The following is an 18,203-nucleotide window of genomic DNA, read 5'->3' on the forward strand; positions in this document are numbered from 1 at the left end:
ACGAATATAGCTACTATAATACTGCCTCCTATGTACAAGAATATTACTACTATAATACTGCTCCTGTATACAAGAACATAACTACTATAATACTGTTCCTATATAAAAGAATATAACTACTATAATACAGCCTCCTATTTACAAGAATGTAGCTACTATAATACAGCTCCGATGTACAAAAATATAACTACTACAATATTGTCCCCTGTGTACAGGAATATAACTACTATAATACTGCTTCCTATGTACAAGAATATAGCTACTATAAGGGCTTAGTCACACGGGCGTTTATTGCCGCGATTTGCGCATGCGCATGCGTCCGGCGACTTTTTAAAACCATTGCTTTGCAATGGTATCGGACACATGAGCGCTTTTTATGCGCTCGTCCGATAAATTAGAGAACAGAAATCGCAGATCGCACCTATCTGCGATCTGCGATTCCTGTTCTCTTCTCTATATGCGCTCAACGGGGCCGGCGGCAGCAGCGCCGACCCCATTGAGAACATATAGAAGACAAATCATTCTTCTCTGCCACAGCTGGAACAGCTGTGGCAGAGAAGAACGATGTTTGCCCATTGAATTCAATGGAGCGGCAATACAGCCGCTCCATTGAAAGCAATGGGCTGCCGGCGTGCGCGGGGTTAATTGTCGGGAAGGGGTTAAATATATAACCCCTTACCTGCAATGCATCCTTAAATGTGAAAAAATAAAAAAAAAGGATGTTCTCACCTGCTCCCGGCAGCTGGAGATCCCGGCGGTCGGCCTGCAGTGGGTGTGAAGGAAGTGTGACTCAGGCTTGCCCCTGATTGGCTCAGCCTTAGCCAATCAGAGGCTGAGCTCAGTCACACCCATTCATGAATTCATGAATGGGTGTGACTGAGACTTGCTTCTGATTGGCTCAGCGCTGAGCCAATCAGGGGCAAGCCTGAGTCACACCTCCTTCACACCCACTGCAGGCCGACCGCCGGGATCTCCAGCTGCCGGGAGCAGGTGAGTACATCCTTTTTTTTTATTTTTTCACATTTAAGGATGCATTGCAGGTAAGGGGTTATATATTTAACCCCTTCCCGACAATTAACCCCGCGCACGCCCGCAGCGCTTGCATTCAATGGAGCCGCTGTATTGCCGGCTCCATTGAATGCAATGCGCTGGACAGCTCCGGCCCGTTTCTAATGAAACGCGGCTAGGAGCAGATTTTCGGGCGATTTTTGGGCCGATTTTTCGGCGCCGGTCACGCGATTTGCGCATGCGCATCCGTCATGCGATGCGCAAATCGCGTGAAAAAACGCCCGTGTGACTAAGGCCTAATACTGCCCCTATGTACATGAATATTACTACTATAATACAGCTCACTATGTACAAGAATATAACTACTATAATACTGCTCCCTATGTACAAGAATATAACTACTATAATACTGCCTCCTATGTACAAGAATATTACTACTATAATACTGCTCCTATGTACAAGAATATAACTACTATATTACTGTTCCTGTGTAGAAGAATATAACTACTATAGTACTACTCCTATGTACAAGAATATAACTACTATAATACTGCCTCCTATGTACAGGAATATAACTACTATAATACTGCCTCCTATGTACAGGAATATAACTGCTATAATACTGCTCCCGATGTACAAGAATATAGCTACTATAATACTGCCTCTATGTACAAGAATATAACTACTATAATACTTCTCACTCTGTACAAGAATATAACTACTATAATACTGCTCCTGTGTACAAGAATATAACTACTATAATACTGCTCCTATGTACAAGAATCTAACTACTACAATATTGTCCCCTGTGTACAGGAATATAACTACTATAATACTGCTTCCTATGTACAAGAATATAGCTACTATAATACTGCCCCTATGTACAAGAATATAACTACTATAATACAGCTCACTATGTACAAGAATATAACTACTATAATCCTGCCCCTATGCACAAGAATATAACTACTATAATACCGACCCCTATGAACAAGTATATAACTACTATAATACTGCCCCTATGTACAAGAATATAACTACTATAATACTGCTCCTGTGTACAAGAATATAACTACTATAATACTGACTCCTATGTACAAGAATATAGCTACTATAATACTGCCTCCTATGTACAAGAATATTACTACTATAATACTGCTTCTGTGTACAAGAATATAACTACTATAATACTGTTCCTATATACAAGAATATAACTACTATTATACAGCCTCCTATTTACAAGAATATAGCTACTATAATACAGCTCCGATGTACAAAAATATAACTACTATAAGACTGCCCCCTATGTACAAGAATTTAGCTACTATAATACTGCTCCCTATGTACAAGAATATAACTACTATAATACTGCCTCTATGTACAAGAATATTACTACTATAATACTGCTCCTATGTGCAAGAATATAACTAGTATATTACTGTTCCTGTGTACAAGAATATAACTACTATAGTACTACTCCTATGTACAAGAATATAACTACTATAATACTGCCCCTATGTACAGGAATATAACTACTATAATACTGCCTCCTATGTACAAGAATATAGCTACTATAATACTGCCTCTATGTACAAGAATATAGCTACTATAATACTGCCTCCTATGTACAAGATTATTACTACTATAATACTGCTCCTGTGTACAAGAATATAACTACTATAATACTGCCTCCTATGTACAAGAATATAGCTACTATTATACTGCCTCCTATGTACAAGAATATTACTACTATAATACTGCTGCTGTGTACAAGAATATAACTACTATAATACTGTTTCTGTGTACAAGAATATAATTACTATAATACTGCCACCTATGTACAAGAATATAGCTACTATAATACAGCTCCCAGTGTACAAGAATATAACTACTATAATACTGCTCCTATGTACAAGAATATAACTACTACAATATTGTCCCCTGTGTACAGGAATATAACTACTCTAATACTGCTTCCTATGTACAAGAATATAGCCACTATAATACTGCCCCTATGTACATGAATATAACTACTATAATACAGCTCACTATGTACAAGAATATAACTACTATAATACTGCTCCCTATGTACAAGAATATAACTACCATAATACTGCCTCCTATGTACAAGAATATTGCTACTATAATACTGCTCCTATGTACAAGAATATAACTACTATATTACTGTTCCTGTGTACAAGAATATAACTACTATAGTACTACTCCTATGTACAAGAATATAACTACTATAATACTGCCCCTATGTACAGGAATATAACTACTATAATACTACCTCTATGTACAAGAATATAACTACTATAATACTGCTCTCTATGTACAAGAATATAACTACTATAATACTGTTCCTGTATACAAGAATATAACTACTACAATATTGTCCCCTGTGTACAGGAATATAACTACTATAATACTGCTTCCTATGTACAAGAATATAACTACTATAATACTGCCCCTATGTACAAGAATATAACTACTATAATACAGCTCACTATGTACAAGAATATAACTACTATAATACTGCTCCTGTGTATAAGAAGATAACTACTATAATACTGACTCCTATGTACAAGAATATAGCTACTATAATACTGCCTCCTATGTACAAGAATATTACTACTATAATACTGCTCCTGTGTACAAGAATATAACTACTATAATACTGTTCCTATATACAAGAATATAACTACTATTATACAGCCTCCTATTTACAAGAATATAGCTACTATAATACAGCTCCGATGTACAAAAATATAACTACTATAAGACTGCCCCCTATGTACAAGAATTTAGCTACTATAATACTGCTCCCTATGTACAAGAATATAACTACTATAATACTGCCTCTATGTACAAGAATATTACTACTATAATACTGCTCCTATGTGCAAGAATATAACTACTATATTACTGTTCCTGTGTACAAGAATATAACTACTATAGTACTACTCCTATGTACAAGAATATAACTACTATAATACTGCCCCTATGTACAGGAATATAACTACTATAATACTGCCTCCTATGTACAAGAATATAGCTACTATAATACTGCCTCTATGTACAAGAATATAGCTACTATAATACTGCCTCCTATGTACAAGATTATTACTACTATAATACTGCTCCTGTGTACAAGAATATAACTACTATAATACTGCCTCCTATGTACAAGAATATAGCTACTATTATACTGCCTCCTATGTACAAGAATATTACTACTATAATACTGCTGCTGTGTACAAGAATATAACTACTATAATACTGTTTCTGTGTACAAGAATATAATTACTATAATACTGCCTCCTATGTACAAGAATATAGCTACTATAATACAGCTCCCAGTGTACAAGAATATAACTACTATAATACTGCTCCTATGTACAAGAATATAACTACTACAATATTGTCCCCTGTGTACAGGAATATAACTACTCTAATACTGCTTCCTATGTACAAAAATATAGCCACTATAATACTGCCCCTATGTACATGAATATAACTACTATAATACAGCTCACTATGTACAAGAATATAACTACTATAATACTGCTCCCTATGTACAAGAATATAACTACCATAATACTGCCTCCTATGTACAAGAATATTGCTACTATAATACTGCTCCTATGTACAAGAATATAACTACTATATTACTGTTCCTGTGTACAAGAATATAACTACTATAGTACTACTCCTATGTACAAGAATATAACTACTATAATACTGCCCCTATGTACAGGAATATAACTACTATAATACTACCTCTATGTACAAGAATATAACTACTATAATACTGCTCTCTATGTACAAGAATATAACTACTATAATACTGTTCCTGTATACAAGAATATAACTACTACAATATTGTCCCCTGTGTACAGGAATATAACTACTATAATACTGCTTCCTATGTACAAGAATATAACTACTATAATACTGCCCCTATGTACAAGAATATAACTACTATAATACAGCTCACTATGTACAAGAATATAACTACTATAATACTGCTCCTGTGTATAAGAAGATAACTACTATAATACTGCTTCCTTTGTACAAGAATATAACTACTGTAATACTGTTCCTGTGCACAAGAAAATAACTGCTATAGTACTACTCCTATGTACAAGAATATAACTACTACAATATTGTCCCCTGTGTACAAGAATATAACTACTATAATATTGCCTCCTATTTACAAGAATATAGCTACTATAATACTGCCCCCTATGTATAAAAATATAATTTCTATAATTCTACCTCCTATGTACAAGAATATAACTAATATAATACTGCCCCCCTAAGCACAAGAATATAACTACTATAATACTGCCTCCTATGTACAAGAATATAGCTAATATAATACTGCCTCCTATGTACAAGAATATAGCCACTATAATACTGCCCCCTGTGTACCAAAATATAACTAGTTTAATACTGCCTCCTATGTACTAGAATATAACTACTATAATACAGCCCCCTATGTACAAGAATATAACTACTATAATACTGCTCCCTATATACAAGAATATAACTACTATAATACTGCCTCCTAAGTACAAGAATATTACTACTATAATACTGCTCCTATGTACAAGAATATAACTACTATATTACTGTTCCTGTGTACAAGAATATAACTACTATAGTACTACTCCTATGTACAAGAATATAACTACTATAATACTGCCCCTATGTACAGGAATATAACTACTATAATACTGCCTCCTATGTACAAGAATATTACTACTATAATACTGCCTCCTATGTACAAGAATATCACTACTATAATACAGCCCCCTATGTACAAGAATATAACTACTATAATACTGCCCCCTATGTACAAGAATATAACTACTATAATACTGCCCCCTATGTACAAGAATATAACTACTATAATACTATTCCTGTGTACAAGAATATAACTACTATAATACTGCCCCTATGTACAGGAATATAACTACTATAATACTGCCTCCTATGTACAAGAATATAACTACTATAATACTGCTCCTATATACAAGAATATAACTACTGTAATACTATTCCTGTGTACAAGAATATAACTACTATAATACTATTCCTGTGTACAAGAATATAACTACTATAGTACTACTCCTATGTACAAGAATATAACTACTACAATATTGTCCCCTGTGTACAAGAATATAACTACTATAATACTGCCCCCTATGTATAAGAATATAATTACTATAATACTGCCTCCTATGTACAAGTATATAACTAATATAATACTGCCTCCCTAAGTACAAGAATATAACTACTATAATAGTGCCCCCTATGTACAAGAATATAGCTAATATAATACTGCCTCCTATGTACAAGAATATAACCACTATAATACTGCCCCCCGTGTACCAAAATATAACTAGTTTAATACTGCCTCCTATGTACTAGAATATAACTACTATAATACAGCCCCCTATGTAAAAGAATATAACTACTATAATACTGCCTCCTATGTCCAAGAATATAACTACTATAATACAGCCCCCTATGTACAAGAATATAACTACTATAATACTGTTCCTGTGTACAAGAATATAACTACTATAATACAGCCCCCTATGTAAAAGAATATAACTACTATAATACTGCCTCCTATGTCCAAGAATATAACTACTATAATACAGCCCCCTATGTACAAGAATATAACTACTATAATACTGCTCCTCTGTACAAGAATATAACTACTATAATACAGCCCCCTATGTAAAAGAATATAACTACTATAATACTGCCTCCTATGTACAAGAATATAACTACTATAATACTGCCTCCTATGTACAAGAATATAACTACTATAATACAGCCTCCTATGTACAAGAATATAACTACTCTAATACTGCCTCCTGTGTACAAGAATATAACTACTATAGTACTACTCCTATGTACAAGAATATAACTACTATAATACTGCCCCTATGTACAGGAATATAACTACTATAATACTACCTCTATGTACAAGAATATAACTACTATAATACTGCTCTCTATGTACAAGAATATAACTACTATAATACTGTTCCTGTATACAAGAATATAACTACTACAATATTGTCCCCTGTGTACAGGAATATAACTACTATAATACTGCTTCCTATGTACAAGAATATAACTACTATAATACTGCCCCTATGTACAAGAATATAACTACTATAATACAGCTCACTATGTACAAGAATATAACTACTATAATACTGCTCCTGTGTATAGAAGATAACTACTATAATACTGCTTCCTTTGTACAAGAATATAACTACTGTAATACTGTTCCTGTGCACAAGAAAATAACTGCTATAGTACTACTCCTATGTACAAGAATATAACTACTACAATATTGTCCCCTGTGTACAAGAATATAACTACTATAATATTGCCTCCTATTTACAAGAATATAGCTACTATAATACTGCCCCCTATGTATAAAAATATAATTTCTATAATTCTACCTCCTATGTACAAGAATATAACTAATATAATACTGCCCCCCTAAGCACAAGAATATAACTACTATAATACTGCCTCCTATGTACTAGAATATAACTACTATAATACAGCCCCCTATGTACAAGAATATAACTACTATAATACTGCTCCCTATATACAAGAATATAACTACTATAATACTGCCTCCTAAGTACAAGAATATTACTACTATAATACTGCTCCTATGTACAAGAATATAACTACTATATTACTGTTCCTGTGTACAAGAATATAACTACTATAGTACTACTCCTATGTACAAGAATATAACTACTATAATACTGCCCCTATGTACAGGAATATAACTACTATAATACTGCCTCCTATGTACAAGAATATTACTACTATAATACTGCCTCCTATGTACAAGAATATCACTACTATAATACAGCCCCCTATGTACAAGAATATAACTACTATAATACTGCCCCCTATGTACAAGAATATAACTACTATAATACTGCCCCCTATGTACAAGAATATAACTACTATAATACTATTCCTGTGTACAAGAATATAACTACTATAATACTGCCCCTATGTACAGGAATATAACTACTATAATACTGCCTCCTATGTACAAGAATATAACTACTATAATACTGCTCCTATATACAAGAATATAACTACTGTAATACTATTCCTGTGTACAAGAATATAACTACTGTAATACTATTCCTGTGTACAAGAATATAACTACTATAGTACTACTCCTATGTACAAGAATATAACTACTACAATATTGTCCCCTGTGTACAAGAATATAACTACTATAACACTGCCCCCTATGTATAAGAATATAATTACTATAATACTGCCTCCTATGTACAAGAATATAACTACTATAATACTGCCTCCCTAAGTACAAGAATATAACTACTATAATAGTGCCCCCTATGTACAAGAATATAGCTAATATAATACTGCCTCCTATGTACAAGAATATAACCACTATAATACCGCCCCCCGTGTACCAAAATATAACTAGTTTAATACTGCCTCCTGTGTACTAGAATATAACTACTATAATACAGCCCCCTATGTAAAAGAATATAACTACTATAATACTGCCTCCTATGTCCAAGAATATAACTACTATAATACAGCCCCCTATGTACAAGAATATAACTACTATAATACTGCCTCCTATGTACTAGAATATAACTACTATAATACAGCCCCCTATGTACAAGAATATAACTACTATAATACTGCTCCCTATATACAAGAATATAACTACTATAATACTGCCTCCTATGTCCAAGAATATAACTACTATAATACAGCCCCCTATGTACAAGAATATAACTACTATAATACTGTTCCTGTGTACAAGAATATAACTACTATAATACAGCCCCCTATGTAAAAGAATATAACTACTATAATACTGCCTCCTATGTCCAAGAATATAACTACTATAATACAGCCCCCTATGTACAAGAATATAACTACTATAATACTGCCTCCTATGTACTAGAATATAACTACTATAATACAGCCCCCTATGTACAAGAATATAACTACTATAATACTGCTCCCTATATACAAGAATATAACTACTATAATACTGCCCCCCTAAGCACAAGAATATAACTACTATAATACTGCCTCCTATGTACTAGAATATAACTACTATAATACAGCCCCCTATGTACAAGAATATAACTACTATAATACTGCTCCCTATATACAAGAATATAACTACTATAATACTGCCTCCTAAGTACAAGAATATTACTACTATAATACTGCTCCTATGTACAAGAATATAACTACTATATTACTGTTCCTGTGTACAAGAATATAACTACTATAGTACTACTCCTATGTACAAGAATATAACTACTATAATACTGCCCCTATGTACAGGAATATAACTACTATAATACTGCCTCCTATGTACAAGAATATTACTACTATAATACTGCCTCCTATGTACAAGAATATCACTACTATAATACAGCCCCCTATGTACAAGAATATAACTACTATAATACTGCCCCTATGTACAAGAATATAACTACTATAATACTGCCCCCTATGTACAAGAATATAACTACTATAATACTATTCCTGTGTACAAGAATATAACTACTATAATACTGCCCCTATGTACAGGAATATAACTACTATAATACTGCCTCCTATGTACAAGAATATAACTACTATAATACTGCTCCTATATACAAGAATATAACTACTGTAATACTATTCCTGTGTACAAGAATATAACTACTATAATACTATTCCTGTGTACAAGAATATAACTACTATAGTACTACTCCTATGTACAAGAATATAACTACTACAATATTGTCCCCTGTGTACAAGAATATAACTACTATAATACTGCCCCCTATGTATAAGAATATAATTACTATAATACTGCCTCCTATGTACAAGTATATAACTAATATAATACTGCCTCCCTAAGTACAAGAATATAACTACTATAATAGTGCCCCCTATGTACAAGAATATAGCTAATATAATACTGCCTCCTATGTACAAGAATATAACCACTATAATACTGCCCCCCGTGTACCAAAATATAACTAGTTTAATACTGCCTCCTGTGTACTAGAATATAACTACTATAATACAGCCCCCTATGTAAAAGAATATAACTACTATAATACTGCCTCCTATGTCCAAGAATATAACTACTATAATACAGCCCCCTATGTACAAGAATATAACTACTATAATACTGTTCCTGTGTACAAGAATATAACTACTATAATACAGCCCCCTATGTAAAAGAATATAACTACTATAATACTGCCTCCTATGTCCAAGAATATAACTACTATAATACAGCCCCCTATGTACAAGAATATAACTACTATAATACTGCTCCTCTGTACAAGAATATAACTACTATAATACAGCCCCCTATGTAAAAGAATATAACTACTATAATACTGCCTCCTATGTACAAGAATATAACTACTATAATACTGCCTCCTATGTACAAGAATATAACTACTATAATACAGCCTCCTATGTACAAGAATATAACTACTCTAATACTGCCTCCTGTGTACAAGAATATAACTACTATAGTACTACTCCTATGTACAAGAATATAACTACTATAATACTGCCCCTATGTACAGGAATATAACTACTATAATACTACCTCTATGTACAAGAATATAACTACTATAATACTGCTCTCTATGTACAAGAATATAACTACTATAATACTGTTCCTGTATACAAGAATATAACTACTACAATATTGTCCCCTGTGTACAGGAATATAACTACTATAATACTGCTTCCTATGTACAAGAATATAACTACTATAATACTGCCCCTATGTACAAGAATATAACTACTATAATACAGCTCACTATGTACAAGAATATAACTACTATAATTCTGCTCCTGTGTATAAGAAGATAACTACTATAATACTGCTTCCTTTGTACAAGAATATAACTACTGTAATACTGTTCCTGTGCACAAGAAAATAACTGCTATAGTACTACTCCTATGTACAAGAATATAACTACTACAATATTGTCCCCTGTGTACAAGAATATAACTACTATAATATTGCCTCCTATTTACAAGAATATAGCTACTATAATACTGCCCCCTATGTATAAAAATATAATTTCTATAATTCTACCTCCTATGTACAAGAATATAACTAATATAATACTGCCCCCCTAAGCACAAGAATATAACTACTATAATACTGCCTCCTATGTACTAGAATATAACTACTATAATACAGCCCCCTATGTACAAGAATATAACTACTATAATACTGCTCCCTATATACAAGAATATAACTACTATAATACTGCCTCCTAAGTACAAGAATATTACTACTATAATACTGCTCCTATGTACAAGAATATAACTACTATATTACTGTTCCTGTGTACAAGAATATAACTACTATAGTACTACTCCTATGTACAAGAATATAACTACTATAATACTGCCCCTATGTACAGGAATATAACTACTATAATACTGCCTCCTATGTACAAGAATATTACTACTATAATACTGCCTCCTATGTACAAGAATATCACTACTATAATACAGCCCCCTATGTACAAGAATATAACTACTATAATACTGCCCCCTATGTACAAGAATATAACTACTATAATACTGCCCCCTATGTACAAGAATATAACTACTATAATACTATTCCTGTGTACAAGAATATAACTACTATAATACTGCCCCTATGTACAGGAATATAACTACTATAATACTGCCTCCTATGTACAAGAATATAACTACTATAATACTGCTCCTATATACAAGAATATAACTACTGTAATACTATTCCTGTGTACAAGAATATAACTACTATAATACTATTCCTGTGTACAAGAATATAACTACTATAGTACTACTCCTATGTACAAGAATATAACTACTACAATATTGTCCCCTGTGTACAAGAATATAACTACTATAATACTGCCCCCTATGTATAAGAATATAATTACTATAATACTGCCTCCTATGTACAAGTATATAACTAATATAATACTGCCTCCCTAAGTACAAGAATATAACTACTATAATAGTGCCCCCTATGTACAAGAATATAGCTAATATAATACTGCCTCCTATGTACAAGAATATAACCACTATAATACTGCCCCCCGTGTACCAAAATATAACTAGTTTAATACTGCCTCCTGTGTACTAGAATATAACTACTATAATACAGCCCCCTATGTAAAAGAATATAACTACTATAATATTGCCTCCTATGTCCAAGAATATAACTACTATAATACAGCCCCCTATGTACAAGAATATAACTACTATAATACTGCTCCTCTGTACAAGAATATAACTACTATAATACAGCCCCCTATGTAAAAGAATATAACTACTATAATACTGCCTCCTATGTACAAGAATATAACTACTATAATACTGCCTCCTATGTACAAGAATATAACTACTCTAATACTGCCTCCTGTGTACAAGAATATAACTACTATAATACAGCCTCCTATGTACAAGAATATAACTACTCTAATACTGCCTCCTGTGTACAAGAATATAACTACTATAATACTGCCTCCTATGTACAAGAATATAACTACTATAGTACTACTCCTATGTACAAGAATATAACTACTATAATACTGCCTGCTATGTAAAAGAATATAACTACTATAATACTGCCTGCTATGTAAAAGAATATAACTACTATAATACTGCCTGCTATGTAAAAGAATATAACTACTATAATACTGCCCCCTATGTACAAGAATATAGCCACTATAATATTGCTCACTATGTATAAGAATTATTAGGAGTATTTCCTCTCGGCTGTGTGCTTTGCACGGTGTGTTTGCAGATATTCTACTTGGTATAATTAGCCGTGCCGAGTCATGGAGGAGGTTTCCGCTCTTCTGTGTATTGGTTTATACCCATGTATAGCCCAGCTGGCATCCCTGGAGATGTGGCACATAAGTCAGGGCTGCTTGTTATAGATAAACCGAACTTCCTTTTGTCATCTTCTGATGGGAGATGAGGGAAACAACACCCTGTCACAGAGGCCCGCATATAGACATGGATGAAAGCATGGGGACTGGCGCACAAGCCTTATAGACCCGGAGACTGGCACACATGGTATAGGAAGAGACTGGCTCACAGATGGTATAGAGAATCACGTCACAGAGGTAATATAGACTTGGTTAGGGGCACACAGAAAACATAGACACGGTAATGATCAGACAAACAGAATAGAAACCAGATCGGCACACTACTGGTGTAAATCTTGTGACTGGCACACAGATGGTATAAAATCAATGAAGCATATGGGTGGTAAAGCCTGAGTGAATGGCACACAGGTGCTGTAGGCAGAGTGACTGGTACGCAGATGTTATAGACAGACAAGCACACAGCTGGTTTAGAGTGGCCGGTACCCAGGTGGTGTATAGAGAGTAGCACACAGGTGCTATAGAGCAAGTGGCTGGTACACAGGTGATATAGAGAAACTAGCACATGGATGGTGTAAACTGAATGTCTAGTGCATAGGTGGTGTAGAGAGAGTAGTACACAGGTGGCATAGAGAGACTGGCACATAGATGGTGTAGACTGTGTGGCTGGCACACAAGTGGGTACACACATAGTAACAGTCAGTGATAAGTGCATAAGCACTCGCCTCAGACTCTACTACCGAATACACAGGATCGATCCCCGAAATCTGAGGAGCAGCATCGGCAGGATGGACTGGCAGCTCCTTCTGGCACTTGGTCTTGTGGTATCCTGTGGTGTGGAAGGTGAGAAGGATGGCGGGTGCCCATACATGATACAGTGTGTACTCCACGGCGGGAGGTCAATGCTGATATAATTTATCGCGTCTTACACAGAAATGACACTGTGAGTGGAGGGAGGTCCCTATATAAGACAATATATATATATATATATATATATATATACATACATACATATAAACAAACACACACACACATACATACATACACACTGTAACTATTATAATGGCCAGATACATTAAAAGTGAGCCCTGTCTGCAGACTATATGGGGGGCTTCCAGCTGGTGACTAGCAGTCGTCTACGGGTTCTTGCAACTGTCGTGTATAGCGGGGTGTAAACAAAAAAAAAAGTTCTACAACTTTCCAATCTACTTAGCGTTTCAATTCCTAAGCATCTTCAAGATCTATGCTTGCTGTCAGCGTTCCTTCTTCTGGTCCGCAGGTTGCTCCGTTCCGCAGTCACTCTCCCTCTCTCTGTCCCTCTTCACTGGACGCAGAGCTCAGACCTCACTGCAATGTCTCCTCTGCCTGGATAAGAAAGCTTCCTCTCGACGAAATTTCACCTTCTCACTCAGCAGGAACGGAAAACTCGTCCAATTCAGGCAGACGGCGAGCCGCAAAATATCGTACCTACTGGAGAACAAGAACAGCAGCGGCCTGTGGAGGTGCAGCGTGCAGGAGTTTCCAGAGCTTAGAGCCGAGTATTACCTGGGACCCCCCACACCTGCCCCACCAGCGACAAAGACGAATTACACAGGTAGGTAGCGGTGGAGTAGAGTGAACGCCACAATGCGGATGGAGCTTGCCATCTGTGCCCTCCAGCCCCTCTCCCTCCATGATACGGGTGGAGCTTGCTGTCTGTGCCCTCCAGCCCTGCACCCTCTCTATTCCACTCATCTATAAGAGGATTTTTTGCTTTTCTTCACCCAGACACTTCCGTTGCTGTCTCCACAATATCGACTCGCGCCCTACTGACAATCGTGACTGCGGCGCTTCTACTAGCAGCACTTATTACCGCTATCTCCTTCACATTGGGCATCTGTGTAATGAGAAAATGCAGGTCAGTAATCATCTGTGACTATAGTACGGATGTAGCAGAGCTAAGATAGTCATTTTCCTCTTTGTATAGTTTGTGCACAATGAGGTCAGAGGGAAGTTTTCTTTTCAGTCTTATGTATCTCTGCTTGCTGTCAGTTAAAAGTGTTTTCATCTGAGACCTGTACAGCGTCAGTCCTCCTCCTGCTATCTGTGCAGCAGAGGTTACAGTCCTCCTGTCACACACAACTAATGTCTCTTCAACCCTTTCTTTAAGATACACATTCTGACTAAACACAGCCACCACAAGGGGGAGCTCCCTGCCTACAGATATAAACAACACCATAAGGATGGCTCCCTATATACAGCCACCACTAGGGGGTGCTACCATATTTTATAATATATTATATATATATATATATATATATATATATATATACATATACATATATATATATATATATATATATACATATGCACACACACACTACTAGAGGGTGCTCCCATTTACATATATACACACACACGCACATACACACATACACATGCACATACACAGACACATACATACCACTGGGGAGAGTTCCCCCAAATACAGATATATACAGTCACCACTAGGGGGAGCACCCCCACATACAGCAACCACTAGGGGGGAGCTACCCACATACAGATATATACAGCCACCACTAGAGGGAGCAGCAGTTCATTAGTGATTTGGGAATCTGTGCGCAGTTAGGATTTTGTTCTTTGTAACTGTGTTATCCCCTTATTCTGTAGGAGAACGCCCGCTGCTCCCCACCGATATCACAAAGGTAAGACAGTTCATTAGGGTTCATTTACTTTTATCTACTTGTGTTAATTTCACGTCATCTTCTTGGGTCGTGAATAAAGCCAAATACAGAATTCTGCTGGTTTCCTGGAGAGCAGTACATTGTGGGCCCTCAGACTGCTGACTGTTTCCAGGTGTTGCCAGCAGATTCCTTATGTTCTGCCATCTTTATCATCATCGCTGGAGCAGAATTGTGATTGCGGCTCTGGGGGTGAATGGACTTCTGGGCTCTCAGCACACGACCTTGTCTTCTTACACTTGTTTCTTGTATTACAGACAGAAAGAGATCTGATAACTTCCCCCTCACAGAAGACGTCCGCTCCGACCTCAGCAACCCAACGCCGGTGTGTATCAGCAGCTCAGGGCCACCCTCTGCTGGACAGCCTGGGAATTACTAACACTGATGGAATCTTTCCCTTTTCCAGGACACAGAAGTATCTTACGTGGAGCTGGAGATCATACGCCAACCGTCCCGCAAACCTTCCAGGAGCTATAATACAATATACGCAAACATCATGTGACATGGACTGGGGGCGGTGCAGATACAGTCTATATTTCATGGGAGGGAGGGAGGGTTGGAAATCCTTTTTAAAAAAAAAAATTAAAGAAGCCCATAGTCAGCCACTGCACAGCCTAAGATGGCTGATAACAGGCAGCAATAGACTGCATTCAACTGCAGATGTACAGCCCTTTACTGTAACTCCTCCTCCCACAGCTGCGCTTGTGCATTAGAGGGGCTGCAGGTGGGAGGACATTTTTTTTTTCTTAATGGAGGCAAATCTGTAAATAAAGCTGTGTTCCTCATCTGTCCTCTCGCCCGGCGATCAGTGCTGCATCCATCCGGTCCTCCTGGTCTTAGAATTGCTACCACTGGACTGCAGCAGCCAAGAGTGCATGCTGATCCTCTGGCATCACCCCTCAGATGCCGCGAGCCATGATGCATGGGGGAAGGAGCGTTACTGTTTTAGCAGAGTTCTATCAATTTTCTTTTAAACACTCTCATGCTCGGTCGCCCCTTTAAGGCAAAAATCGCATCACACCTGTGAAATTGCGAACATGGCATGTGAGCGCCATGCATTTTTCAAGGTTCCTTAGGAAACAATGGGCCAGGGCATTCCGAGGGAACACCCAGAAATAGAACACATAGCGATCTTTTCCTCAGGGCGTGGTCACACGAGCGTAGGCGTATTTACGTTCGCACGAGCGCAACGTATAATCGCCCGAGAGAACGTTTTTCGCCGAACACGACCAGAGCTAGAAAGCGTATTTTCGTTTGTTCCTACTTTGCAAACTATCTTTTCGGCCATCGAATATGCGTTGGCGCGTATTTCGGTCGCATGTGTTCCGTTTTTTTTTCGGGTTGCCGTTTTTACGCGCCGTAAAATCGCCCATGTGAACGAATACATTTGAAACCATTGCCTCAGATGGTCACGTATATACGTTTGGTCGCAAAAACGCACCGTTTATGCGCTCGTGTGAACGCACCCTCAGAGCAAGTGCTGCGAGAAACCAATCACTCATGTAAATAGGGCCACTCAAAAGAATGGGTTCCATATTTGTGCGAGTTTTGCCCGTCTTGCCCCAATCTCATACGAGATTCTCATACGTGTGACTAAGCCCTAAGTGGTCAATTGTGACATCATCTGAGATTCGCCCATATAGCATTTTGTAAGCCATTCATGATACTACGCTGGGCTCCGCCTGCACTCTTGTAGATTTGGGACCAGCCCGAAGCAGCCTCTTGCAGGATCCGACCTCTTGGGTTTCCCCAGTCTCACCCGCAGGCTCCAGTTGAGATAAGGGGCACATGATGAGCACAGAAGACGCTCATATCCAGGGGATTCATTATCTTCCGTGGTTCTGGAGTCGTTCCAGAATGTCTATCCTGGTTCCTGCGATATCTTACTGCATTATCTTTAGACTGTTTAGGTTGTCCCCACCATAAACTAGCGCCATCATCAGGTGAATGTGAGAGAATAAATAAAAGCAGAGAATAAAGACATTTCCTTCCATCCCTGATATACAGAGAAGTTGTGAAAGGGTTAATGCTCTGTGTGGGCACCGCTAATTATATAAAAGAGTACAGCTACAGCAACTGAACTACTGGGAAATTACTTATACCAGAGCTGAACTCACAATTCTGCAGGCTTTCGTGTTAAGATCTCCCAGCATTCCTTGCACAGAGCTGATTAGCTTACATTACAGGACATGGTATCTTTGCATCCAATTTGCTATAGTAATTGATGCAAGATTAAAGGCCCGTTTGAACAATTATTGCTCATAAGATGTCTTTTGAGCGATAATCGTTGTGTCATTTACATCGCAAGATGATCGCTGAAAAGTTTAGCGATCACCTTGGGCTCCGGTAGATGCAGAGAACAAGCAGGGAGCCGCTTGTTCTCTTCACCCAGCTGTTCCCTGCTGGGAGCGCCCGGCTGTTACACAGCCGAGTGTGCCCAGCGGAGGATGCAGAAGACAAGCGGGGACAGGGTGCTTGTTCTCTGCATCCAGCTGTTCCCCAC

General features: G+C 36.9%; 1 protein-coding gene across 2 annotated transcripts; it reads left to right on the forward strand.

Moving 5' to 3' along the window:
- Window positions 1–13,040: 13,040 nt before the first annotated feature.
- On the forward strand, window positions 13,041–17,693 carry LOC136580770 (uncharacterized). 2 transcript variants are annotated; one of them, XM_066581610.1, is made up of 7 exons: window positions 13,132–13,220; window positions 13,732–13,823; window positions 14,260–14,574; window positions 14,748–14,877; window positions 15,630–15,664; window positions 15,958–16,025; window positions 16,107–17,693. In XM_066581610.1, exons 2-7 carry the CDS (start codon window positions 13,769–13,771, stop codon window positions 16,200–16,202), a joined length of 699 nt encoding a protein of 232 aa, XP_066437707.1. In that variant the 5' UTR covers window positions 13,132–13,220; window positions 13,732–13,768; the 3' UTR covers window positions 16,203–17,693. The 2 variants fall into 2 exon arrangements, with proteins under 2 accessions (XP_066437706.1, XP_066437707.1); XM_066581609.1 differs by lacking the exon at window positions 13,732–13,823 and having other exon boundaries at window positions 13,041–13,220.
- The last annotated feature ends 510 nt before the right edge of the window (window positions 17,694–18,203 follow it).

This window comes from Eleutherodactylus coqui, chromosome 10, assembly GCF_035609145.1.
Source record: "Eleutherodactylus coqui strain aEleCoq1 chromosome 10, aEleCoq1.hap1, whole genome shotgun sequence".
In the NCBI taxonomy this organism is placed as follows: domain Eukaryota; kingdom Metazoa; phylum Chordata; class Amphibia; order Anura; family Eleutherodactylidae; genus Eleutherodactylus; species Eleutherodactylus coqui.

Excerpts from the sequence above, each read along its gene's own strand:
- LOC136580770 (XM_066581609.1), top strand. The coding sequence starts at position 13,115 with ATGAAAGCATGGGGACTGGCGCACAAGCCTTATAGACCCGGAGACTGG. Across the intron at positions 13,221-14,259 it reads TAGAGAATCACGTCACAGAG|GTTGCTCCGTTCCGCAGTCA; the intron begins GTAATATAGACT and ends TCTGGTCCGCAG. Across the intron at positions 16,026-16,106 it reads ACCTCAGCAACCCAACGCCG|GACACAGAAGTATCTTACGT; the intron begins GTGTGTATCAGC and ends TCCCTTTTCCAG.